At 44.2% G+C, this 23,288-nt stretch overlaps 2 protein-coding genes and 1 long non-coding RNA gene across 3 annotated transcripts in view; 2 read left to right on the forward strand and 1 right to left on the reverse strand.

Annotated features, from left to right (window-relative positions):
* LOC309483448 overlaps nucleotides 1-23,288 on the reverse strand; it is a 30,121-nt gene that overhangs the window by 2,324 nt on the left and 4,509 nt on the right. The window contains exons 2-3 of the long non-coding RNA XR_014200570.1: nucleotides 4,821-4,924; nucleotides 3,279-3,298 (exon numbers count right to left, since the gene is read on the reverse strand). This is a non-coding gene — a long non-coding RNA (uncharacterized lncRNA). The remainder of the gene's footprint in view (nucleotides 1-3,278; nucleotides 3,299-4,820; nucleotides 4,925-23,288) is intronic.
* LOC309483439 (uncharacterized protein) lies at nucleotides 6,191-18,556 on the forward strand. The gene is made up of 3 exons (XM_082149276.1): nucleotides 6,191-6,448; nucleotides 14,195-15,433; nucleotides 17,654-18,556. Exons 1-3 carry the CDS (start codon nucleotides 6,361-6,363, stop codon nucleotides 17,701-17,703), a joined length of 1,377 nt encoding a protein of 458 aa, XP_082005402.1. The 5' UTR covers nucleotides 6,191-6,360; the 3' UTR covers nucleotides 17,704-18,556.
* Nucleotides 19,735-23,288, forward strand: part of pop1 (POP1 homolog, ribonuclease P/MRP subunit) — a 33,476-nt gene continuing 29,922 nt past the window's right edge. The window contains 1 exon segment of the mRNA XM_082149251.1: nucleotides 19,735-19,856. The gene's annotated coding sequence lies outside the window, so the exon portion shown is untranslated.

The following is a 23,288-nucleotide window of genomic DNA, read 5'->3' on the forward strand; positions in this document are numbered from 1 at the left end:
GACAGATGTGGAGAGAGACGACAGATGTGGAGAGAGACGACAGATGTGGAGAGAGACGACAGATGTGGAGAGAGACGACAGATGTGGAGAGAGACGACTGATGGACAGAAGACAGATGTGGAGAGAGACGACTGATGGACAGAAGACAGATGTGGAGAGAGACGACTGATGGACAGATGTGGAGAGAGACGACTGATGGACAGATGTGGAGAGAGACGACTGATGGACAGATGTGGAGAGAGACGACTGATGGACAGATGTGGAGAGAGACGACTGATGGACAGATGTGGAGAGAGACGACTGATGGACAGATGTGGAGAGAGACGACTGATGGACAGATGTGGAGAGAGACGACTGATGGACAGATGTGGAGAGAGACGACTGATGGACAGATGTGGAGAGAGACGACTGATGGACAGATGTGGAGAGACGACAGATGTGGAGAGAGACGACAGATGGGGAGAGAGACGACCGATGGACAGATGTGGAGAGAGACGACCGGTGGACAGATGTGGAGAGAGACGACCGGTGGACAGATGTGGAGAGAGACGACCGGTGGACAGATGTGGAGAGAGACGACCGGTGGACAGATGTGGAGAGAGACGACCGGTGGACAGATGTGGAGAGAGACGACCGATGGACAGATGTGGAGAGAGACGACCGATGGACAGATGTGGAGAGAGACGACCGATGGACAGATGTGGAGAGAGACGACCGATGGACAGATGTGGCCAGCGGTGCAGGAGGAGAACAGATGACGCACAGCAGCGGATCTGAGCGTCTCGAGCTGGCACGTTCATCTAGCGAATCGCTAGCCCTGATCTGGCCACTGACAGACCCGACAGGCGAGAAGATTCGCACACACACACACACACACACACACACACACGGATCACACTGAGGTCAAGCTCACCTCGATCTGCAGGAGCCTCGCTGTGAGAGAGAGAGAGAGAAACAACAGTTAAAATAAAAACATTCTATATATACACACAGACGACTGATGGACAGATGTGGAGAGAGACGACTGATGGACAGATGTGGAGAGAGACGACTGATGGACAGATGTGGAGAGAGAGGACTGAGGACAGATGTGGAGAGAGACGACTGAGGACAGATGTGGAGAGAGACGACTGAGGACAGATGCGGAGAGAGACGACTGATGGACAGATGCGGAGAGAGACGACTGATGGACAGATGCGGAGAGAGAGGACTGAGGACAGATGTGGAGAGAGAGGACTGAGGACAGATGTGGAGAGAGAGGACTGAGGACAGATGTGGAGAGAGAGGACTGAGGACAGATGTGGAGAGAGAGGACTGATGGACAGATGTGGAGAGAGGACAGATGTGGAGAGAGATGACTGATGAACAGATGTGGAGAGAGAGGACTGAGGACAGATGTGGAGAGAGAGGACTGAGGACAGATGTGGAGAGAGAGGACTGAGGACAGATGTGGAGAGAGAGGACTGATGGACAGATGTGGAGAGAGGACAGATGTGGAGAGAGACGACTGATGGACAGATGTGGAGAGAGAGGACTGAGGACAGATGTGGAGAGAGAGGACTGAGGACAGATGCGGAGAGAGACGACTGATGGACAGATGCGGAGAGAGAGGACTGATGGACAGATGTGGAGAGAGAGGACTGATGGACAGATGTGGAGAGAGAGGACTGATGGACAGATGTGGAGAGAGAGGACTGATGGACAGATGTGGAGAGAGACGACTGATGAACAGATGTGGAGAGAGAGGACTGAGGACAGATGTGGAGAGAGAGGACTGAGGACAGATGTGGAGAGAGACGACTGATGGACAGATGTGGAGAGAGACGACTGAGGACAGATGTGGAGAGAGACGACTGAGGACAGATGTGGAGAGAGACGACTGAGGACAGATGTGGAGAGAGAGGACTGATGGACAGATGTGGAGAGAGAGGACTGATGGACAGATGTGGAGAGAGACGACTGATGGACAGATGTGGAGAGAGACGACTGATGGACAGATGTGGAGAGAGAGGACTGATGGACAGATGTGGAGAGAGACGACTGAGGACAGATGTGGAGAGAGGACTGAGGACAGATGTGGAGAGAGAGGACTGATGGACAGATGTGGAGAGAGACGACTGATGGACAGATGTGGAGAGAGACGACTGATGGACAGATGTGGAGAGAGAGGACTGATGGACAGATGTGGAGAGAGAGGACTGAGGACAGATGTGGAGAGAGAGGACTGAGGACAGATGTGGAGAGACGACTGAGGACAGATGTGGAGAGAGACGACTGATGAACAGATGTGGAGAGAGACGACTGATGGACAGATGTGGAGCGAGGACAGATGTGGAGAGAGGACTGAGGACAGATGTGGAGCGAGGACAGATGTGGAGAGAGAGGACTGATGGACAGATGTGGAGAGAGACGACTGAGGACAGATGTGGAGAGAGACGACTGATGAACAGATGTGGAGCGAGGACAGATGTGGAGAGAGAGGACTGATGGACAGATGTGGAGAGAGAGGACTGATGAACAGATGTGGAGCGAGGACAGATGTGGAGTGAGACGACTGATGGACAGATGTGGAGAGAGAGGACTGATGGACAGATGTGGAGAGAGAGGACTGATGGACAGATGTGGAGAGAGAGGACTGATGGACAGATGTGGAGAGAGACGACTGATGGACAGATGTGGAGAGAGACGACTGATGGACAGATGTGGAGAGAGACGACTGATGGACAGATGTGGAGAGAGAGGACTGATGGACAGATGTGGAGAGAGAGGACTGATGGACAGATGTGGAGAGAGACGACTGATGGACAGATGTGGAGAGAGAGGACTGATGGACAGATGTGGAGAGAGACGACTGATGGACAGATGTGGAGAGAGACGACTGATGGACAGATGTGGAGAGAGAGGACTGATGGACAGATGTGGAGAGAGAGGACTGATGGACAGATGTGGAGAGAGACGACTGATGGACAGATGTGGAGAGAGAGGACTGATGGACAGATGTGGAGAGAGACGACTGATGGACAGATGTGGAGAGAGACGACTGATGGACAGATGTGGAGAGAGAGGACTGATGGACAGATGTGGCCAGCGGTGCAGGAGGAGAACAGATGACGCACAGCAGCGGATCTGAGCGTCTCGAGCTGGCACGTTCATCTAGCGAATCGCTAGCCCTGATCTGGCCACTGACAGACCCGACAGGCGAGAAGATTCGCGCACACACACACACACACACACACACACACACACACACACACGGATCACACTGAGGTCAAGCTCACCTCGATCTGCAGGAGCCTCGCTGTGAGAGAGAGAGAGAGAAACAACAGTTAAAATAAAAACATTATATATACACACAGCCTCATGCAAGAGCAGATGTTCCAGTAACTAATGTCAGTCACAGGTGCAGGATTCATTTATTCCACAAGATCAAAATAATGAGTGGTAAAGTTGACCTAAACATTACAATACAAATATGTCTTATGATGGATATTCTGAAAAATAATGTGGTTTATGCCTACGGGACTAAATGAAGTGTTTTTCTCAATCCAATCCATCCAGAATGACCAGGAGCGGCACTACCCGTCTGTCCTGCGTCGGGATGTGGAGAACTGCTCATTTACAGTCTCCCTGTGGTGTAAATCCAGCTCTTAATGTTGTTTATGTGTCTCTGTGGTGTTTTTTAATGTGCTTTAAGACAAAGCATGTGTAAACTCATAAGTCGACACCATTGCGGAGTATTTTCTCCTTAAAGGGATAGTTCACTTTGAAATTAAATTTTGGTATGTTTTAGCTTACCTCAAGCAAACCGTTCTTGTCTGTCAGTCATATAATGCAGGTCTATGGTCACTGTCTCAAAGAGCATGCACAGAGTCCAAATTAAACAATTCCACAGAGTCCAAATTAAACAATTCCCCATCGTAAGTACACATTGATGGCCTAAGACACGAAACGAGCGGTTTGTGTGAGAAAACGAACTGTATTTATATAGTTTTTACCTCTTGAACACAGCTGCGTCCAAGTGATCTGAGAGCGCGGGCGGGTATAGATATATACACTAGATGTCGCCTTGGCTACTGCAGTTACTCTGTGCATGCTCTTTGAGACAGTGACCATCGACCTGCATTATATGACTGACAGACAAGAACGGTTTGACTTAAAAATATCAAAATTGAAACTATTGCGGAAAAAAAGACACCTACATCTTGGATGCCCTTGAGGTAAGCTAAAACATACCAAAATTTAATTTCAAAGTGAACTATCCCTTTAAAACTGCAGTGAACCAAAGACAGTCTCAAAAACACGCTTTGAAATCGCTGGTGTTTCTGACGTCACAAACTACCTTGTAACCAATCAGATCAACATGTGATCGTCAACCAGTGGATCTCTGAGCTGAGTGAGTGAGTGGAGGCGGGGCTCATTTGCATATTCATAGAACCGCGCATGCTAAATGAGGCAAGGGTGTCGAGTTACATTCAAGATATTTTAAGAAGTTAATAAATTTATTTTTTAAAGGAAAAAAACATAAATATGTAATTTGTGATCAAAGAGGAGTTTTAAGGGATACAATTATTGACTACAGAGGGAACTTTAAAACTAACACAAACTACAAAAACCATCAACAGAATAAAATGATTATGGATGTAAAATCTAAGATCACATAAAACCAGCAGAAACACCAAAATCATTCGAGTAAACAATTATTAGGCCTATATTATATTCATAAAACTCTTCCACGTGCGTTAGAGACACTCCCAGAGACACTCCTGCTTCTCAAGGTAAAGAACAAGAACACACGCAATTACAATTAAATGACAAAATACCTGATTTAGATCACAGACACAGTAGAGAACACCGTTCAGAGGTAAAACACACACTTTACACCCTCAGAGAGGAGCGAGGCCCGGCACAGCTCCACACACACACACTCTCCTCTGGAACAACTCTTCCTCTTCCTCTTCCTCTTCTTCCTCTTCTTCAACCTTTATTACAATGTCGAGATGGTGTGTTACCGCCACCGACTGGTGTGGAGTGTGTGGATCAAAACGACATACTCCCTTCCTTTTTCCTTTTTTAAAAAAAAATAGCCTATCTATCCTCTCCCACAAATTACTTATTTTAAGATAATAATAAAACTATAACATTCATTTTCCGAGTTATTTAGTAAAATATCTCCTAAATTGCATTTTTATTTTTTGCTGGGATTTTGCATTATGATCCTTCCTCCAGCCTCCTCTTCCTGACAGTACAGCATAATATGTTCCAGTTTCTTTTTCTCCACAAACTTCACAACTCCTCGTCTCATGTTTACATATATTATAAAGTGTGCTGTTTAGTCTTGTGTCCAAATCTCATCCTTAATATTATTATCTAATCGCTCCTGTTTTTTCCTGCACTTCTCATCTCTCCCACTTTGATTATTCAAATCACTCCTTTGAATAAAACCAATCCTTAAAACCATCAATCTTTTTTTCTCCTTATCCCATTGTTTTTGCACTTTTCATTCAACCTTTTATTAATAATACTCTTGATTTCATTCTTAGCCTATGGCTTCTTTTTCTGCCTTATCAGACATTTCATTTCCTTGCACTGCCCCCTGCTGGATGTCCTGCTGTATGACGCTCAGTGGCACACACACACACACACACACACACACACACACACACACACACACACACACACACAGGGCCGTCGCTAGTGGGGTGAAAGGTGGTGACAATTATAGGGGCCCCACTGCCCAATAAAATTGTAAGTCCCACCCCAGCTCGTGAACAGAACCAATCAGAGTTGAGGCGGCAGTGCCTGAAGTTAACGATGAACTTGTGGAAGAGCAGGAGACTGATTAGCACACACACACACACACACACACAGTGCTGCCTGTGACGTCATTGACTGGCAGCTGCTGGATATTTTTATTAAAGTTTATATAAAGTATATGGCGAAAGCAGGCCCATACATCTTTAGATGATGGACAAAATCAGTTTTGTAAAGTTCCTCATATGAATGAATCAAGAACTGACTCATAATGTATGTTTTGTTCAGATCCACATTCACGACCAGTTTAACCAGCCAAAGATCCAAAACATGAGCCAGTGACAGTAGCAGCTCACACGCATGTGTTGACAGTGAATATAACCATACATGAACAGTGACAGGTGATTGATGGGCTGGTGTTTGGGTCCGACAGCGCATGCGCGGCATCTCCGTCGCTCCAGTGAGTTTGAGCTGCAGCGCGTTTCATTCCAGACGCGTGTGTTGGACATGAACGCATATCCTTACAACTAAAGAACGCTATTTAAACTAGTTTCAGAAGCTATCGGAAGTTTTTCTTCACACAGACAGTCTTCGGGTGATTGTGTGATTATGGGCTGTTCGTCTTCCAGCACTCAGACGCTCGCGCAGGAGAACCGCCCGGGCGTCAAAGCGGAGGACGCGCGCGGGGAAACTCTGCGTAAGTTCAACATTCATCATAAACATGCCATCATTCCAGCGCATACTACACTACAGCTGCACTGAACACGCTTAACGTGTTATTATAATCATAACTGTCCTAAAACATGTAGTCTGAGATTACATATTTTCATAGTCATATTTATAGGCAATCTTTAATTATTCAAATCGATGTGCAGCACCTTATTTCTGTCTGTGCTGTCACACACACTCACACACACTTACACACTTACTCACACACACTTACTCACACTCACTCACTCACTCACACACACACACACACACACATACACATACACACACTCATTCTTTCTCTCTCACACACACACACACACACACACACACACACACACACACACACACACACACACACATTCTTGCTCTCTCTCTCTCTCACACACACTCACACACACACACTCACTCTCACTCACTCACTCACTCACTCACACACATGCACACACCCACACACACTCATTCTCTCACACACACACACACACACACACACACACACACACACACACATACATTCTTGCTCTCTCTCTCTCTCTCTCTCTCACACACACACACACACACACACACACACACACACACACACACACACACACATTCTCTCTCTCTCTCATACACACACACACACACATTCTCTCTCTCTCTCATACACACACACACACACACACACACACACACACACACACACACACACACACACACACACACAGATGACAGTGATCAGCACAGACAGCTCAGACCCGGTCAGGACTCGTTCGGCCCCGGGCGTCGCTCTGTTCCTCTGGTCCGACCAGTCGCTGTGTTTCCAGATCATGTTCACCTCGGCGCTTCCATTGAGAGACACACACACACACACACACACACACACACACACACACACACACACACACACACACACACACACACACACACACACAGACAGTGACTCGGTCCGTGAGAAGATCAGCTTCACCCTGTTTATCAGCCGGAGCAGAAACTCTGAGCATGATCATGATGTTTCAGTGTTTATACACACACACACACACACACACACACACACACACTCGCACTTTAAGATGGCCACTGTTTCTGTTGTGAGTTTTTCTCATGATCCTCATGTTTGAGGTAATTCTGGATCATAACTTGTCTTGTGATCATGATTATGTTTATGGTTAATGTTGAGCAAGTGAACAGTTTTGATGGGGGAGAGGGTTTGAGTTTAGAGTTCAGCAAGTCAAGAAGCTTCATTTAAAAAATGAGGGAAAACATGAGAATAAAAGAACATAAACTCTTAATGAGAGAGTCGTCACCCGTGAGATCAGTCCAAACGAACACTGTTACTGTCTGTTTCCACACATGGACAGAGACACACTCACTCACTCACTCACTCACTCACTCACTCACACACACTGTCTGTAGTGAGTCTGTCATCTTTGGCTTAAGTTCTGTGTCGCTGCTGTCTGAGGTTGCGTGTCTGAGGTTGCGTGTCGCTGCTGTCTGATGTTGTGTGTCTGATGTTGTGTGTCGCTGCTGTCTGAGGTTGTGTGTCTGAGGTTGCGTGTCTGATGTTGTGTGTCTGAGGTTGTGTGTCGCTGCTGTCTGAGGTTGTGTCTGATGTTGTGTGTCGCTGGTGTCTGAGGTTGTGTGTCTGAGGTTGTGTGTCTGAGGTTGTGTGTCTGAGGTTGTGTGTCTGAGGTTGTGTGTCTGAGGTTGTGTGTCTGAGGTTGTGTGTCGCTGCTGTCTGAGGTTGTGTCTGATGTTGTGTGTCGCTGCTGTCTGATGTTGTGTGTCTGAGGTTGTGTGTCTGAGGTTGTGTGTCTGATGTTGTGTGTCTGAGGTTGTGTGTCTGAGGTTGTGTGTCGCTGCTGTCTGAGGTTGTGTCTGATGTTGTGTGTCGCTGCTGTCTGAGGTTGCGTGTCTGAGGTTGCGTGTCTGATGTTGTGTGTCGCTGCTGTCTGAGGTTGTGTGTCTGAGGTTGTGTGTCTGAGGTTGTGTGTCGCTTGTGTCTGAGGTTGTGTGTCTGAGGTTGTGTGTCTGAGGTTGTGTGTTGCTGCTGTCTCTCCTCAGCGCCGATGACCTTCAGGAAATTACTTTTTCTTGAGGAAATGAGTTCAGAAAGGGGAAGAACCTGCAGGCGTTTGTGATGCTCTGTCACACACACACACACACACACACACACACACACACACACACACACACAATAAAAAACTATAACTCAGGATTACTGAAGATTCCTGACTATAGAGTTTTTGAAAACAGAGATTGTTTTATCATTCAGCTTTCATTTATTTGCATTCTCATCACACTGAGAGTCTCTGTCAGCGAAAGAAGTGAAGTTCACATCGTAACTTCGGGAGGAGTGAGCCCATCTAATCTTTAATTTAACCGCCAGAGCATATAAGCAGCCGCTCACCTTGCTCTGACATCAGCTTCTTTTACATCATCCGGTCGTTTCCGTTACTGAAACATGTCGGATCTCCTGGAGCTCCAGCATTTCCCGTCCCAGAGACGCCTGCTTTTCCTCCTCAACCTAGACCAGGTCGCTCCTCCTCGAACTGTGATCCACCGCTCGAGTGCGCTGGACGTCAGCTGCTCTCGTGCTCCAGAAATCCCGCCACTGCTGAGATGCCTCATTTGGATATCCACCTGTAACCGATTCATTGTGAAAACTGAACATATTCCAGGCCATAAAAACCAAATCACTTGCACCCTTTCTCGTTTTCTTTTCCAGAAATTCAAAACATTGGCTCCAGAAGCAGACTCCAACCCGACACCAGTGCCTTCCTCTTCAGAGCTCATATTCCTGTAGACCCTCTCAGTCATCTTCACACCCTATCCTTGGAATCAAGACTGCAAGACGTTTCTCCCAGAACCTTATCATCTTACTGGACAGCCTGGAAATCCTTTAGAAAATTCCACATAGTCTATAATATAGCTTGCCTAGATTTTTCCCTCCTCTCAATTACTTCTTTTATTTCCCACCTGAAAAGGATCCATTAAAGTCTACCTCAGTGGTTTACACTTCTTGTTTAAACTCATCCACGGCCACCAGTGCCCTGCTATCTCAAATCACCAGACATCTCTTCAGATCAAAGGCCTACAAAAAACTCACTCTACCAAACCCGATACCAGGCAACCTCTAACTATCGAGCTCCTAGTTAAATGTCTGACTACCCTCCGCTCCGGTCTCTTCTCTCCAAACACGACCAGAACTCTAGACGCTATGTTCAATTCAGCATTTTTTTGGCTTCCTTCGAGTCTCAGAATTCACAATATATTCCACTTTCAACCCAGCTATCCATCCAACCTTCTCAGATCTTCAAATTTTAAACCATGACATGATTCGATTTTCAGTCTTCATTTTCAATCTGCCAACATCCATCCAGCCTGATCAGTCCCTCGTCGCCTTCCTAACTCACAGATCAACACTCCTCTCGAACCCTCTGTGTCGACGAGAATAACTGCCCAGTATCCAGACACTGGTTTCAGAAGAAACAAAAAATCGTCCTCACCAGCTCAGGCATCCCCACCCAACAATTTTTAATCCCACTCTTTCCGCATAGGAAATCAGATTAAAATGCTGGGACGGTGGACCTCCCACACTTTCGAAACCTATGTGAGATCAAACCTCTTCCACATCAGACAAGCCCTCTCACATCCTCATAATCTCGCTGCTTACCATCCGTATCCATCCGGATGCAGTGAGGGCTCTCCCGTTCAAATGCGAGCGAGCTACCACGCCTGGCGTGGGCTCTCCCATCCGGATGCAACGCGGCTCTCCCGTTCGAATCGCAGTGTGGGCCCTCCCGTTCATCTAAAACGATAGCTTTCATGTCTATTTTCGTGGGCTCCCCATTCGAATTGCAGTGTGGGCTCTCCCATCCGGTTGCAACGTGGGCTCTCCCTTTACGAATTGCTGTGTGATCCTTCATGTTCTATATATCATGGAGGCTCTCCCGTTCGGATCGCAGTATGGGCCCTCCTATCCGAACATCGGACTGGAGGAACCTGGAATTCGTCCTCGGCAGGAGCGGGCCCCTCGTGTTCTCATGCGATTCAGGCCCTCGCTTTAGAAAGAGGGAAGCACTGCGTAGGCACTACATATCGTAGGCTCCCTCTTTCTGTGGCCGAGGGAGGCGTTATCGCTTTGGATACTGTTCGGCCCGCTTCTCCAGGGACAAGGTCCTCCTTCTTCACTCATGACATTAAGAGTCCCCTGCTTTTCTGACTCAGGGGCTCTATGTTATGAACACAATGGCGGGACGTACTTCATCTTCATCAGAGCCAGCAGGAATATCACCCTGTAGCCCAAGACTGGTTGCCCACTGAAGCTAAGCAGGGTTGAGGCCGGTCAGTACCTGGATGGGAGGCTCCTGAGAAAACTAGGTTGCTGCTGGAAGAGGTGTTAGTGAGGCCAGCAGGGGGCGCTCACCCTGTGGTCTGTGTAGGTCCTAACGCCCCAGTATGGGAGGCACTATACTGACACAGGGACACTATACTGTGAAAGAGCACTGTCCTTCAGATGAGACGTTAAATCGAGGTCCTGACTCGTTGTGGTCATTAAAAATCCCATGGCACTTCTTGTAAAACAGTAGGGGTGTAACCCCGGTGTCCTGGACACATTCCCTCCATCGGCCCTTGCCAATCATGGCCTCCTAATGATCCCCTTACATTAAATTGTCTCTATCACTCTCTCTCCTCACCACCTATAGCTGGTGTGTGTGTGTGTATGTTGAGCCGTTGTACTGTGGCTGCCGTCGCATCATCCCAGTGGATGCTGCACACTGGTGGTGTTGAGGAGAGATCCCTGGATATGATTGTAAAGCGCTCTGGGTGTACTGTAGTACATATGAAAGCGCTATATAAATGCCTCATTCATTCATTCATTCATTCATTCATTCATCTCTACTACGTTTCTCCCTCCAGTCCAAAGGCTGCTCCCGCAGGAGCAACTTCGAACGTCACTGTCGCAACAGTGTTTGCTCACGACCCAGGTCGATAAACTCTGCAGCGAGATACATCAAACTCTATTAAAAACATCACCAGGCCATGCTTCTCCAAATACAGCTCTCACAGGAGTAATTCAGCAGTAATAATTCAGGAGTAATAAGCAGTAGCGGCTTTCACTTATGACTCTAAGTTGTTAAACACAACAGCAAGAAATGTCCAAGAGTGAAGCACCTGAAATTCTCCTACAGCTCCCCAGGAGCCTCCCCCAAGCCACAGCGACAACAGCCCCGTTTCAAACTTCCGCCAGAGTCCATCTACTATTGGCCCTCTCCTTGTATCTTTGTTGCTTATTTTCCTTACTCCTCTTGGGGGGGTCTACCATACTTAAAACTGAATCTTCCACCGGTTTAACCATGTCTTTTCCAGCTTGCTGTCCTAAATCTAATTTGCACTTTTTGGGGGGTATATCCAAGCAAGAGTTGAAGCTGCTTCCTCAAGCCCCTCCACTGCGGACAGCAAGCCAAATACGCTTAACCTTATTAGCTTAAAGATAATATGGGCAAAGGAACTAGTAAAGTGAAGTTCACAACGTAACTTCGGGAGGAGTGAATCCATCTAATCTTTCAATTAACCGCCAGAGCATATAAGCAGCCGCTCACCTTGCTCTGGCATCAGCTGTTCAGGCGTCCCTCCACCCACCAATATAATTTAGGCATCTTGCTACCATACTCATCATCTAAGCATTAATAGTCCCACTGGGTGGTATATCTAAGCTCAAGTTGAAGCTGCTTCCTCGAGCCCCTCCACTGCGGACAGCAAGATTATATGGGCAAAGGAACTCGTGAAATGATCTTTAATTGTGTTCTAATAATAATAATAATAATTTGTTACATTTATATAGCGCTTTTTCTGAGACCTCAAAGCGCTTTACATAGAAGTGGGGAATCTCCTCAACCACCACCAATGTGCAGCATCCACTTGGATGATGCGACGGCAGCCATATTGCGCCAGAACGCTCACCACACACCAGCTTACTGGTGGAGAGGAGACAGTGATGAAGCCAATCAGTATTTGGGGATGATTAGGAGGCCATGATCGACTGAGGCCAAGGGGCAAATTTGGCCAGGATGCCGGGGTTACACCCCTACTCTTTTTCGAAGGACATCCTGGGATTTTTAATGACCACAGAGAGTCAGGACCTCGGTTTAACGTCTCATCCAAAGGACGGTGCTCTTTTTGGCAGTATAGTGTCCCCCTCACTACACTGGGGTGTTAGGACCCACACAGACCACAGGGTGAGCACCCCCTGCTGGCCTCACTAACACCTCTTCCAGCAGCAACCTGTTTTTTCCCAGGAGGTCTCCCATCCAGGTACTAACCAGGCTCAGCCCTGCTTAGCTTCAGTGGGCAACCAGTCTTGGGCTACAGGGTGATATGGCCAGTGTCTGTGATGCATAATCTGTATATAATGTAATTATCATACCAGTCCAATGAAGCAAGATAAACACTGGCTGTTAAAAAACAGCTGTGAAGACTGACGCTCTTCTACATTTGAACACGCAGAGAAGTGTGTAAAAGAAGAAGAGAGAACCGTAAACGCTCAATATGCGGTTCAGATGGAAAGACTCGGCTGTTTCTGTTGGGTTTCCATGAGAGCGTCTTCCATGATGCTTCATTAGTCTTTGGAGAAAGATAAATATTAACCATTAAAGTGAGGCAGGAATGTGTGTTTTTTTAATTATTTACTCCTTGTTACAGTATGCGTTCCTGAGTTCAGCTAAAGCCATACATTTGGGGTGTGGTTAACATTTATTTATTTATTTATTTATATTTGACATGGACATTACAATTACATTGGACGAACCATATGCATTTGCTTGGGTGTTTTAGCACAAATGCTAATTTTCAACACCTGTCCACGGGAGGCTTTTAGAAAAGAATACAATAACAACACTGATAGTCAAGTCAAGTATATTTGTATAGCGCTTTTCACAATACAGATTGTATCAAAGCAGCTTCACAGTATTAAATTAAAATAATACAACAAGGTTTGTTTCAAGTGGAATTTATTGATTGATAAAATTAAATTAAATATCCCCAAAATATCCCCAACTGAGCAAGCCAAAGGCAACAAAGTATTAACAATACCAACAAAAAAGGATAAAGAAAATATACCATATGATTACATAAAAAACATAAGCAATTATAAAGTTATAAGCAAAGGCATCATAATCAGAAAATATCTCAATAGTAGGTTATTCATGCGAGCGCTGTTGTTTTGTTTTTAGCCATTGTTTAAGTCCTCTGTTAAAAGCATTGCCATCTGTCTCTAGTTTTAAATGAGTAGGTAAAGCATTCCAGAGTTTTGGTCCCTTTGTAGAGAATGCAGACTGACCAAAAGAGGTCTTATACTTTGGGACAAGACAGTCACCTCTGATAGTGGCTTGTGTGTTCACCCTATTATCTGTTCAGATTACAGACAAATAAATGGATTTGACTGGAATATGATTTTTGATGTCTGATACAGTCTTTAGTTACTCAGGGCTTTGCTTTGAGGCATGAGCTGAAAAACTGAAGCATTCAATAAAAGCGTATCTTCAAATCTATGTGATCTGAGAGCTAATTTTTCATTTACCCCACTTGCTCTAGGCACAGTTTATATAATGGGTCAAGAATATGGAGAACTCTTTGGCTTATTTACATTTCTTAACTAAAATAAATAATTTATTCTGATGACAAACGATTATGTTTGCATGTTTAATGCATGTTAATAAACTTTATTTCCCCTCTGCTTGTGTTCTTTTGCCAGTCAATGGTAATGGGATTGTAGCAGAAGTCAGCGAGACCATCTCAGACCAGATGCAGTTGCCGGTTCAGAGCAGTGTTCTGGAGGAGATTAGCCCGGGACCGGCGGAGACGGAGAACCAGGACTGGAAACCCGAGCAGACAGCAGTCAGCAGCAGTGATGCTGCTCTGGAGGCCATAGAACCAGCAGATGTTCTTGCTGTCTTAGAACTTGTTGTCACTACAGCTGCAGAAACCAGTCTAGCTCTGGAACCAACATCAGATCTCACACCAGTTCAGTTCACTCCCATTCCAGAACCCAAGCCACCTGAGCTGACGTCAGCTCCAGAATTCCCATCAGACATCCCAGTGGAACCAAGCCCTGCTCTAGAACCAGCTCCAGAACCCACTCCAGTGGAACAAAGCCCTGCGCTAGAACCAACTCCAGCTCCAGAACCCACTCCAGTGGAACCAAGCCCTGCTCTAGAACCAACTCCAGCTCCAGAACCCACTCCAGTGGAACCAAGCCTTGCGCTAGAACCAACTCCAGCTCCAGAACCCACAACGGTGGAACCAAGCCCAGCTCTAGAGCCAACTCCGGTGGAACCAAGCCCTGCGCTAGAACCAACTCCAGCTCCAGAACCCACTCCAGTGAAACCAAGCCCTGCTCTAGAACCAACTCCAGCTCCAGAACCCACTCCAGTGGAACCAAGCCCTGCTCTAGAACCAACTCCAGCTCCAGAACCCACTCCAGTGGAACCAAGCCCAGCTCTAGAACCAACTCCGGCTCCAGAACCCACTCCAGTGGAACCAAGCCTAGCTCTAGAATCAACTCCAGAACCCACTCCAGTGGAACCAAGCCCTGCTCTAGACCCAATTCCAGCTCCAGAACCCACTTCAGTGGAACCAAGCCCAGCTCTAGAACCAACTCCAGCTCCAGAACCAACTCCAGTGGAACCAAGCCCAGCTCTAGAACCAACTACAGAACCCACTCCAGTGGAACCAAGCCCAGCTCTTGAACCAACTCCAGAAGAACCAAGCCCAGCTCTAGAACTAACTCCAGCTCCAGAACCCGTTCCAGCTCTAGAACCAACCGCATCTCCAGAACCCGCTCTAGTGGAACCAAGCCCAGCTTTAGAACCCACTCCAGCTCCAGAACCCACTCCAGTGGAACCAAGCCCAGCTCTAGAACCAACTCCAGCTCCAGAACCAACTCCAGTGGAACCGAGTCCAGCCCCTGTGATGGAGGCAGTAGCTGCAGAGGGTAACGCATGGGATTATGGGACAGTTAATGGGGTCACAGGGAAGGTCAAACTAATTCATCACACTGGCGACATCTGCAGCAGCCATCTGTACTTATACCTTTTAAAGTCCCCCTGTGGTGAAAATCCAGCTTTTAATGTTGTTTATGTGTCTATGTGGTGTTTTTAATATGCTTTAAGACAAACCATGTGTAAATTCATAAGTCGACACCATTGCTGAGTATTTTCTCCTTAAAACTGCAGTGAACCAAAGACAGTCTCAAAAACACGCTTTGAAATCGCTGGTGTTTCTGACGTCACAAACTACCTTGTAACCAATCAGATAAACGTGTGATCGTCAACCAGTGGATCTCTGAGCTGAGTGAGTGAGTGGAGGCGGGGCTCATTTGCATATTCATAGAACCGCGTATACTAAATGAGGCAAGGGTGTCGAGTTACATTCAAGATATTTTAAGGCATGAAAAATTTGTTTTCAAGGAGAAAACGTTTAAATATGTCATTTTGGTGATCAAAGATGAGTTTTAAGGGATACAATTATTGACTACAGGGGGACTTTAAATGATGTTTCTGATTATTTCAGAACAAAGCATCAGATTTAAAACACACTACAGTAAAGCATACTGTATAAGGCAGTGCTGGACTAATGCTGGGTAACAGAACAGGGATTGTGTTGTGCAGTCTAGACAGAGACACACAGAACATGTTTTCTTCACGTCTACACAACAGCCTCTTGCTGACACATTCTCGCTCTTTGTGTCGAGCCAAAAATCACAATAATCTTGCGCTCTGTTGCCTCAGATTATGTAAGATTAAACACTGAACATGATGGCATCTGTTGGTGACGCCCGGCGCTGGCCGTGACACACTAACCTCTACACAACACTGAGGGATAGTCATCAATATCCTGATTCTGATGCAAACATTTATAATATGAGCAAATGGATGTGCATGTGCTTTTCTACGGGATATTTGGGCCGAATGTTCACAGTCACAGTGACAAACACTACAGGTTAGAGAACAAGCCTAATGCGGGTGAAGATCTCAGAACAAACATCTGTGAAACGCCTGAAGACTTGTAGTGGCTTTGGAGAGTTTTGGTCTGTGTTGCTGATAGATGGATGTCACTGGACTTAAAGGAGTAGTTCACTTCAGAATTACAATGTCCTGATAATTTACTCTCCCCCACGTCATCCAAGATGTTCATGTCTTTCTTTCTTCAGTGGAAAAGAAATGAAGGTTTTTGAGGAAAACATTCCAGGATGTTCCTCCATATAGTGACTTCAATGGGGTCCAACGGGTCGAAGGTCCAGATGTGAGTTTCAGTGCAGCTTCAAAGTCTCGACACGATCCAGCCGAGGAATAAGAGTCTTATCTAGACAAACCAGCCGACATTTTAGAACAAAATAACCATTTATATACTTTTAACCACAAATGCTGGTCTTGCACTCGCTATGATGCGACACACATTACGTAATCAGGGTGAAAGGTCAAGCGTGACATAGGCGTAAGAACAGACCCAGTGTTTACAAAGAGAACGTGCAAAGACGGAGTCAAACGCCATTTACAAAAAAAAGTAAAACAACGATGTCGGACGATTTTGAAGTTGGAGGAGAAAATGAGATGAGAGTTTTTCGCCCTACTCTACATTTCTGACCCGGAACATGCGTGACCTTTCACCCTGATTACGTAATGTGTGGCGCATCACAGCTAGTGCAAGACCAGCATTTGTGGTTAAAAGTATATAAATGTTTATCTTATGAAATGTCGGCTGGTTTGTCTAGATAAGACTCTTATTCTCGTGTCGAGACTTTGAAGCTGCACTGAAACTCACATCTGGACCTTCGACCCGTTGGACCCCATTGAAGTCACTATATGGAGGAACATCCTGGAGTGTTTTCCTCAAAAAACGTCATTTCTTTTCGACTCAAGAAAGACATGAACATCTTGGATGACGTGGAGGAGAGTAAACTATCAGGAGATTTTATCAGGAAATATTCTACACTTTATACATTATATGAGACGAGAGATTTAACACTTTAACTGAAAATTGTTTGGAGGCAAGCGAGCAAATACAGTTACTGTGGCAATCTTGCAATCATGAGCATATCTCAAATCTGTGTTTCCTTGGTGAAGTCATTATAGAGATTAGAAATGGGAGTTGTGTGTACATTATGAAATGCAGTAAACTCTTTCATGATCAACTCTTTGTGTTTGTGTTTCAGGGGCCGGAGATGCAGCCGATCTGCCGAAACCCTCAGAGTCTGAAGATTGATGTTCATGCGCTCAGACGTCATGTGCCTTTTATTCACTTTATTACACACGTTTGTACACAAATTAGTGTTTCTAAGTAGCATTAGTATCATTGTTAATAGCCAGAGAAATGCCTCGAACCTCATCTTAAACTGTGTCGAACACAAGCAATAAACCTTAACTCGTCTGAGTGAACATGAGCCAAAGCTCTGATAACTGTGAATCAGCCAAACCGGGTCTAACGAGGAAGAGTCTGTGACGGGTCTAACGAGGAAGAGTCTGTACCGGGTCTAACGAGGAAGAGTCTGTACCGGGTCTAACGAGGAAGAGTCTGTGACGGGTCTAACGAGGAAGAGTCTGTAACGGGTCTAACGAGGAAGAGTCTGTAACGGGTCTAACGAGGAAGAGTCTGTGACGGGTCTAACGAGGAAGAGTCTGTAACGGGTCTAACGAGGAAGAGTCTGTACCGGGTCTAACGAGGAAGAGTCTGTACCGGGTCTAACGAGGAAGAGTCTGTACCGGGTCTAACGAGGAAGAGTCTGTAACGGGTCACGGGTTCGTCTCTCTCATGTGTGTGTTCAGTTTCTGCTCCGGCTGCAGATCTGACTCTTCATTAATCAGAGAAGTGTATTAATCATCAGTGTGTGTTGTAGGGTTATTTTAATGTTGTTTGTGGTGATTGATTATAAACTCTAATGAACTCTTAATCTGATCAGCTTTAACTCAGAGATCCTGAAGGAACGAGTGAGTCTCATCAGTGTGTGAAGGTGTTCAGCGGCTCGTTATGAAGCTTCGCTGAACTGTGACAGGATCTGTCCGGTGTGTGTTTCTACATTTACATGCGCTCACAATAAATACAGTTATTAATAAAATAATGATGTATTGATTTGTCTTTCATAAACTTTCATGTTCTGTGGATTTTAATTACTGGGGAATATTGCAGTTGATTTTGCAGTAAAATAAATGAGACACACACACACACTGTCTCTCACACAGACTCACACTCATACACACACACACACACACACTGTCTCTAACACACACACACTGTCACTCACACACTGTCTCTCACACACGGTCACACACACGGACACACACACACACTGTCTCTCACACAGACTCACACTCATACACACACACACACACACACACACACACTGTCTCTAACACAGACACACACTGTCACACACTGTCTTTCACACACGGACACACACACTGTCTTTCTCTCTCTCTCTCTCTCTCTCTCTCTCTCACACACACACACACACACACACACACACACAGGCTAATGTGTGTGTTTGGATCGTGGGGAAACTGATGCACTAGAGGAAACTCCTGAATCATGATGTAAACTTATTAGGCACTGAATTAAAATACACAGTAAATAATTAAAAAATGATTAAAGTTAATTATTCAGACACACTGAACCTGAACTATTGCAGACTTCCTGATAAACTGCACAGATGTAGTGATGCATCCTTACACAGTTTATTATGATTACAACAAATGCAGGATGGTTAAAAGGATGCTGTTGCTGCTCAGATGAACGTGTTTCACTCCTGCGGTCTGTAAAACTCCTCTATACCTTCATCTTCATCTTCATCTTCTGGTTTATTTGTTTGATACTGTGAATGTCTCATATTCAGGGTTTATTTTTAGTACACATGTTTAATAAGATACATTTATGATTTCAACAATCGATTAGTGTTAAAGGGATAGTTCATCTTGTTCCAAACCTGTATGAAGATCTTTGTTCTGCTGAACACAAAGGAAGATATTTTGAAGAATATGGGAAACTAAACAGTTGATAGAAATACAAAAAAAAAAATTACTATGGAAGTCAATGTTGTCCATCAATTGTTTAGTTACAAACAATCCTCAAAATATCTTCTTTTGTGTTCAGCAGAACAAAGAAATTAATACAGGTTGCGTTTGAAACAACTTTAGGAAGAGTAAATGATAACAGAATTTTCATTTTGGGGGAACTATCCCTTTAACGTGCTTTTGTTCTGAAAGGACTACATTTCCCATCATCCTCTAAACCGGAAATGAGCGCAGGGTGTGCACGTGGGCTGTCAGAGCGTGAGCTGCAGCTCGAGAAGGAAACTTACACACAAACTGTTCAAACCGAATTAAACAGAGGAAATTAATTGGCCCGATTACCTGCGCTTCAAGGTGAGTGTGTGTTATAACTGTTATTCTGCTATAAACCCCAGTTAGAAGAGAGTAACGCGATCTAATCATCATCACAAACATGAAGATTTACTGGCAAAACCTGCAACAATTTAAGGAAACGTTATTAAAAAAAGTATCATTTCACGTCCGATTCTTTGTTCCATTTTGATGGATATTAAATAACAGGTTTTCCTTTTTTTAATTAAGTGTTTAAATACATTTTTACCACATTCATATTGTGTGAAGATTGTAAGGATAGAACTCTTATTACTGTGTACACACTACACTACACTATACACACTATACACACTACACTACACCACTACACACTTCACTACACTACACAACACTATACACACTATACACACTACACTACACAACACTACACACTTCACTACACTACACAACACTATACACACTACACTATACACACTACACTATACACAACACACTACACTATACACACTATACACACTATACACACACTACACTATACACACTACACTATACACACTACACTACACACACTACACTATACACACTACACTATACACACTACACTATACACACACTACACTATACACACACTACACTATACACACACTACACTATACACACACTACACTATACACACTACACTATACACACTACACTATACACACACTACACTATACACACTACACTATACACACTATACACACTACACTATACACACTATACACACTACACACTATACACACTACACTCTACACACTATACACACTATACACACACTACACTATACACACTACACTATACACACTACACTATACACACTACACTATACACACACTACACTATACACACACTACACTATACACACACTACACTATACACACTATACACACTACACTATACACACTATACACACTACACTATACACACTACACTATACACACACTACACTATACACACTACACTATACACACTATACACACTACACTATACACACTATACACACTACACTATACACACTACACTATACACACACTACACTATACACACACTACACTATACACACTACACTATACACACTATACACACTACACTATACACACTACACTATACACACTACACTATACACACACTACACTATACACACTACACTACACACACTATACACACTACACTATACACACTACACTATACACACTACACTACACACACTATACACACTACACTACACACACTATACACACTACACTATACACACTACACTATACACACTACACTATACACACTACACTATACACACTACACTACACACACTATACACACTACACTACACATACTATACACACTACACTATACACACTACACTATACACACACTACACTATACACACTACACTACACATACTATACACACTACACTATACACACTACACTATACACACTATACACACTACACTACACTACACACTATACTATACACACTACACTATACACACTACACTACACTATACACACACTACACTATACACACACTACACTATACACACACTACACTATACACACACTACACTATACACACTACACTACACTATACTATACACACTACACTATACACACTACACTATACACACTATACACACTACACTATACACACTACACTACACACACTACACACACTACACTATACACACTACACTATACACACACTACACTATACACACTACACTATACACACTATACACACTACACTATACACACTACACTATACACACTACACTATACACACTACACTATACACACACTACACTATACACACACTACACTATACACACACTACACTATACACACTACACTACACTACACACTATACTATACACACTACACTATACACACTACACTACACAACACACACTATACACACTACACACACTACACTATACACACTACACTACACACACTACACTACACACTATACTATACACACTACACTACACACTACACTACACTACACACACTATACACACTACACTACACACTATACTATACACACTACACTATACACACTACACTATACACACTACACTACACAACACACACTATACACACTACACTACACTCTATACTATACACACTACACTATACACTACACTACACACACTACACTACGCACTATACACTACACTATACACACTATACACACTATACACTACACTACACTACACACTATACACACTACACTACGCACTATACACACTACACTACACTATACACACTACACTACGCACTATACACTATACACACTACACTACACTATACACACTACACTACACTATACACACTACACTACGCACTATACACACTACACTACACACACTACACACTACACTACACTAAACACTATATACACTACACTACACACACTACACTACACACTATACACACTACACTACACACTATACTATACACACTACACTACACACTATACTATACACACTACACTACACTATACACACTATACTATACACACTACACTACACTATAGTATACACACTACACTACACTATAGTATACACACTACACTACACACTATACTATACACACTACACTACACTATACACACTATACTATACACACTACACTATAGTATACACACTACACTACACACACTATACTATACACACTACACTACACACTATACTATACACACTACACTATACACACTATACACACTACACTATACACTATAGTATACACACTACACACTACACTACACACTATACTATACAAACTACACTACACTACACACACTATACACACTACACTACACACTATACTATACACACTACACTATACACACTACACTATACACACTGTAGTATACACACTACACTATACACACTACACTACACACTATACTATACACACTACACTACACTATACACACTACACTATACACACTACACTACACACTATACACTACACTACACACTTTACTATACACACTTCACTATACACACTACACTACACTATACACACTACACTATACACACTATACACACTGTAGTATACACACTTCACTATACACACTACACTACACTATACACACTACACTATACACACTATACACACTGTAGTATACACACTTCACTATACACACTACACTACACTATATACACTACACTATACACACTATACACACTACACTACACTATACACACTACACTATACACACTATACACACTGTAGTATACACACTACACTATACACACTACACTACACTATACTATACACACTACACTACACTATACACACTACACTATACACACTACACTACACTACACACTATACACTACACTACACACTTTACTATACACACTTCACTACACTACACTATACACACTACACTACACTACACTACACACTATACTATACACACTAC

Source organism: Leuciscus leuciscus, assembly GCF_965113295.1.
Source record: "Leuciscus leuciscus genome assembly, chromosome: 20".
In the NCBI taxonomy this organism is placed as follows: Eukaryota; Metazoa; Chordata; class Actinopteri; order Cypriniformes; family Leuciscidae; genus Leuciscus; species Leuciscus leuciscus.

Excerpts from the sequence above, each read along its gene's own strand:
- LOC309483439 (XM_082149276.1), top strand. The coding sequence starts at position 6,361 with ATGGGCTGTTCGTCTTCCAGCACTCAGACGCTCGCGCAGGAGAACCGC. Across the intron at positions 6,449-14,194 it reads CGCGCGCGGGGAAACTCTGC|TCAATGGTAATGGGATTGTA; the intron begins GTAAGTTCAACA and ends TTCTTTTGCCAG. Across the intron at positions 15,434-17,653 it reads GGAGGCAGTAGCTGCAGAGG|GGGCCGGAGATGCAGCCGAT; the intron begins GTAACGCATGGG and ends TTTGTGTTTCAG.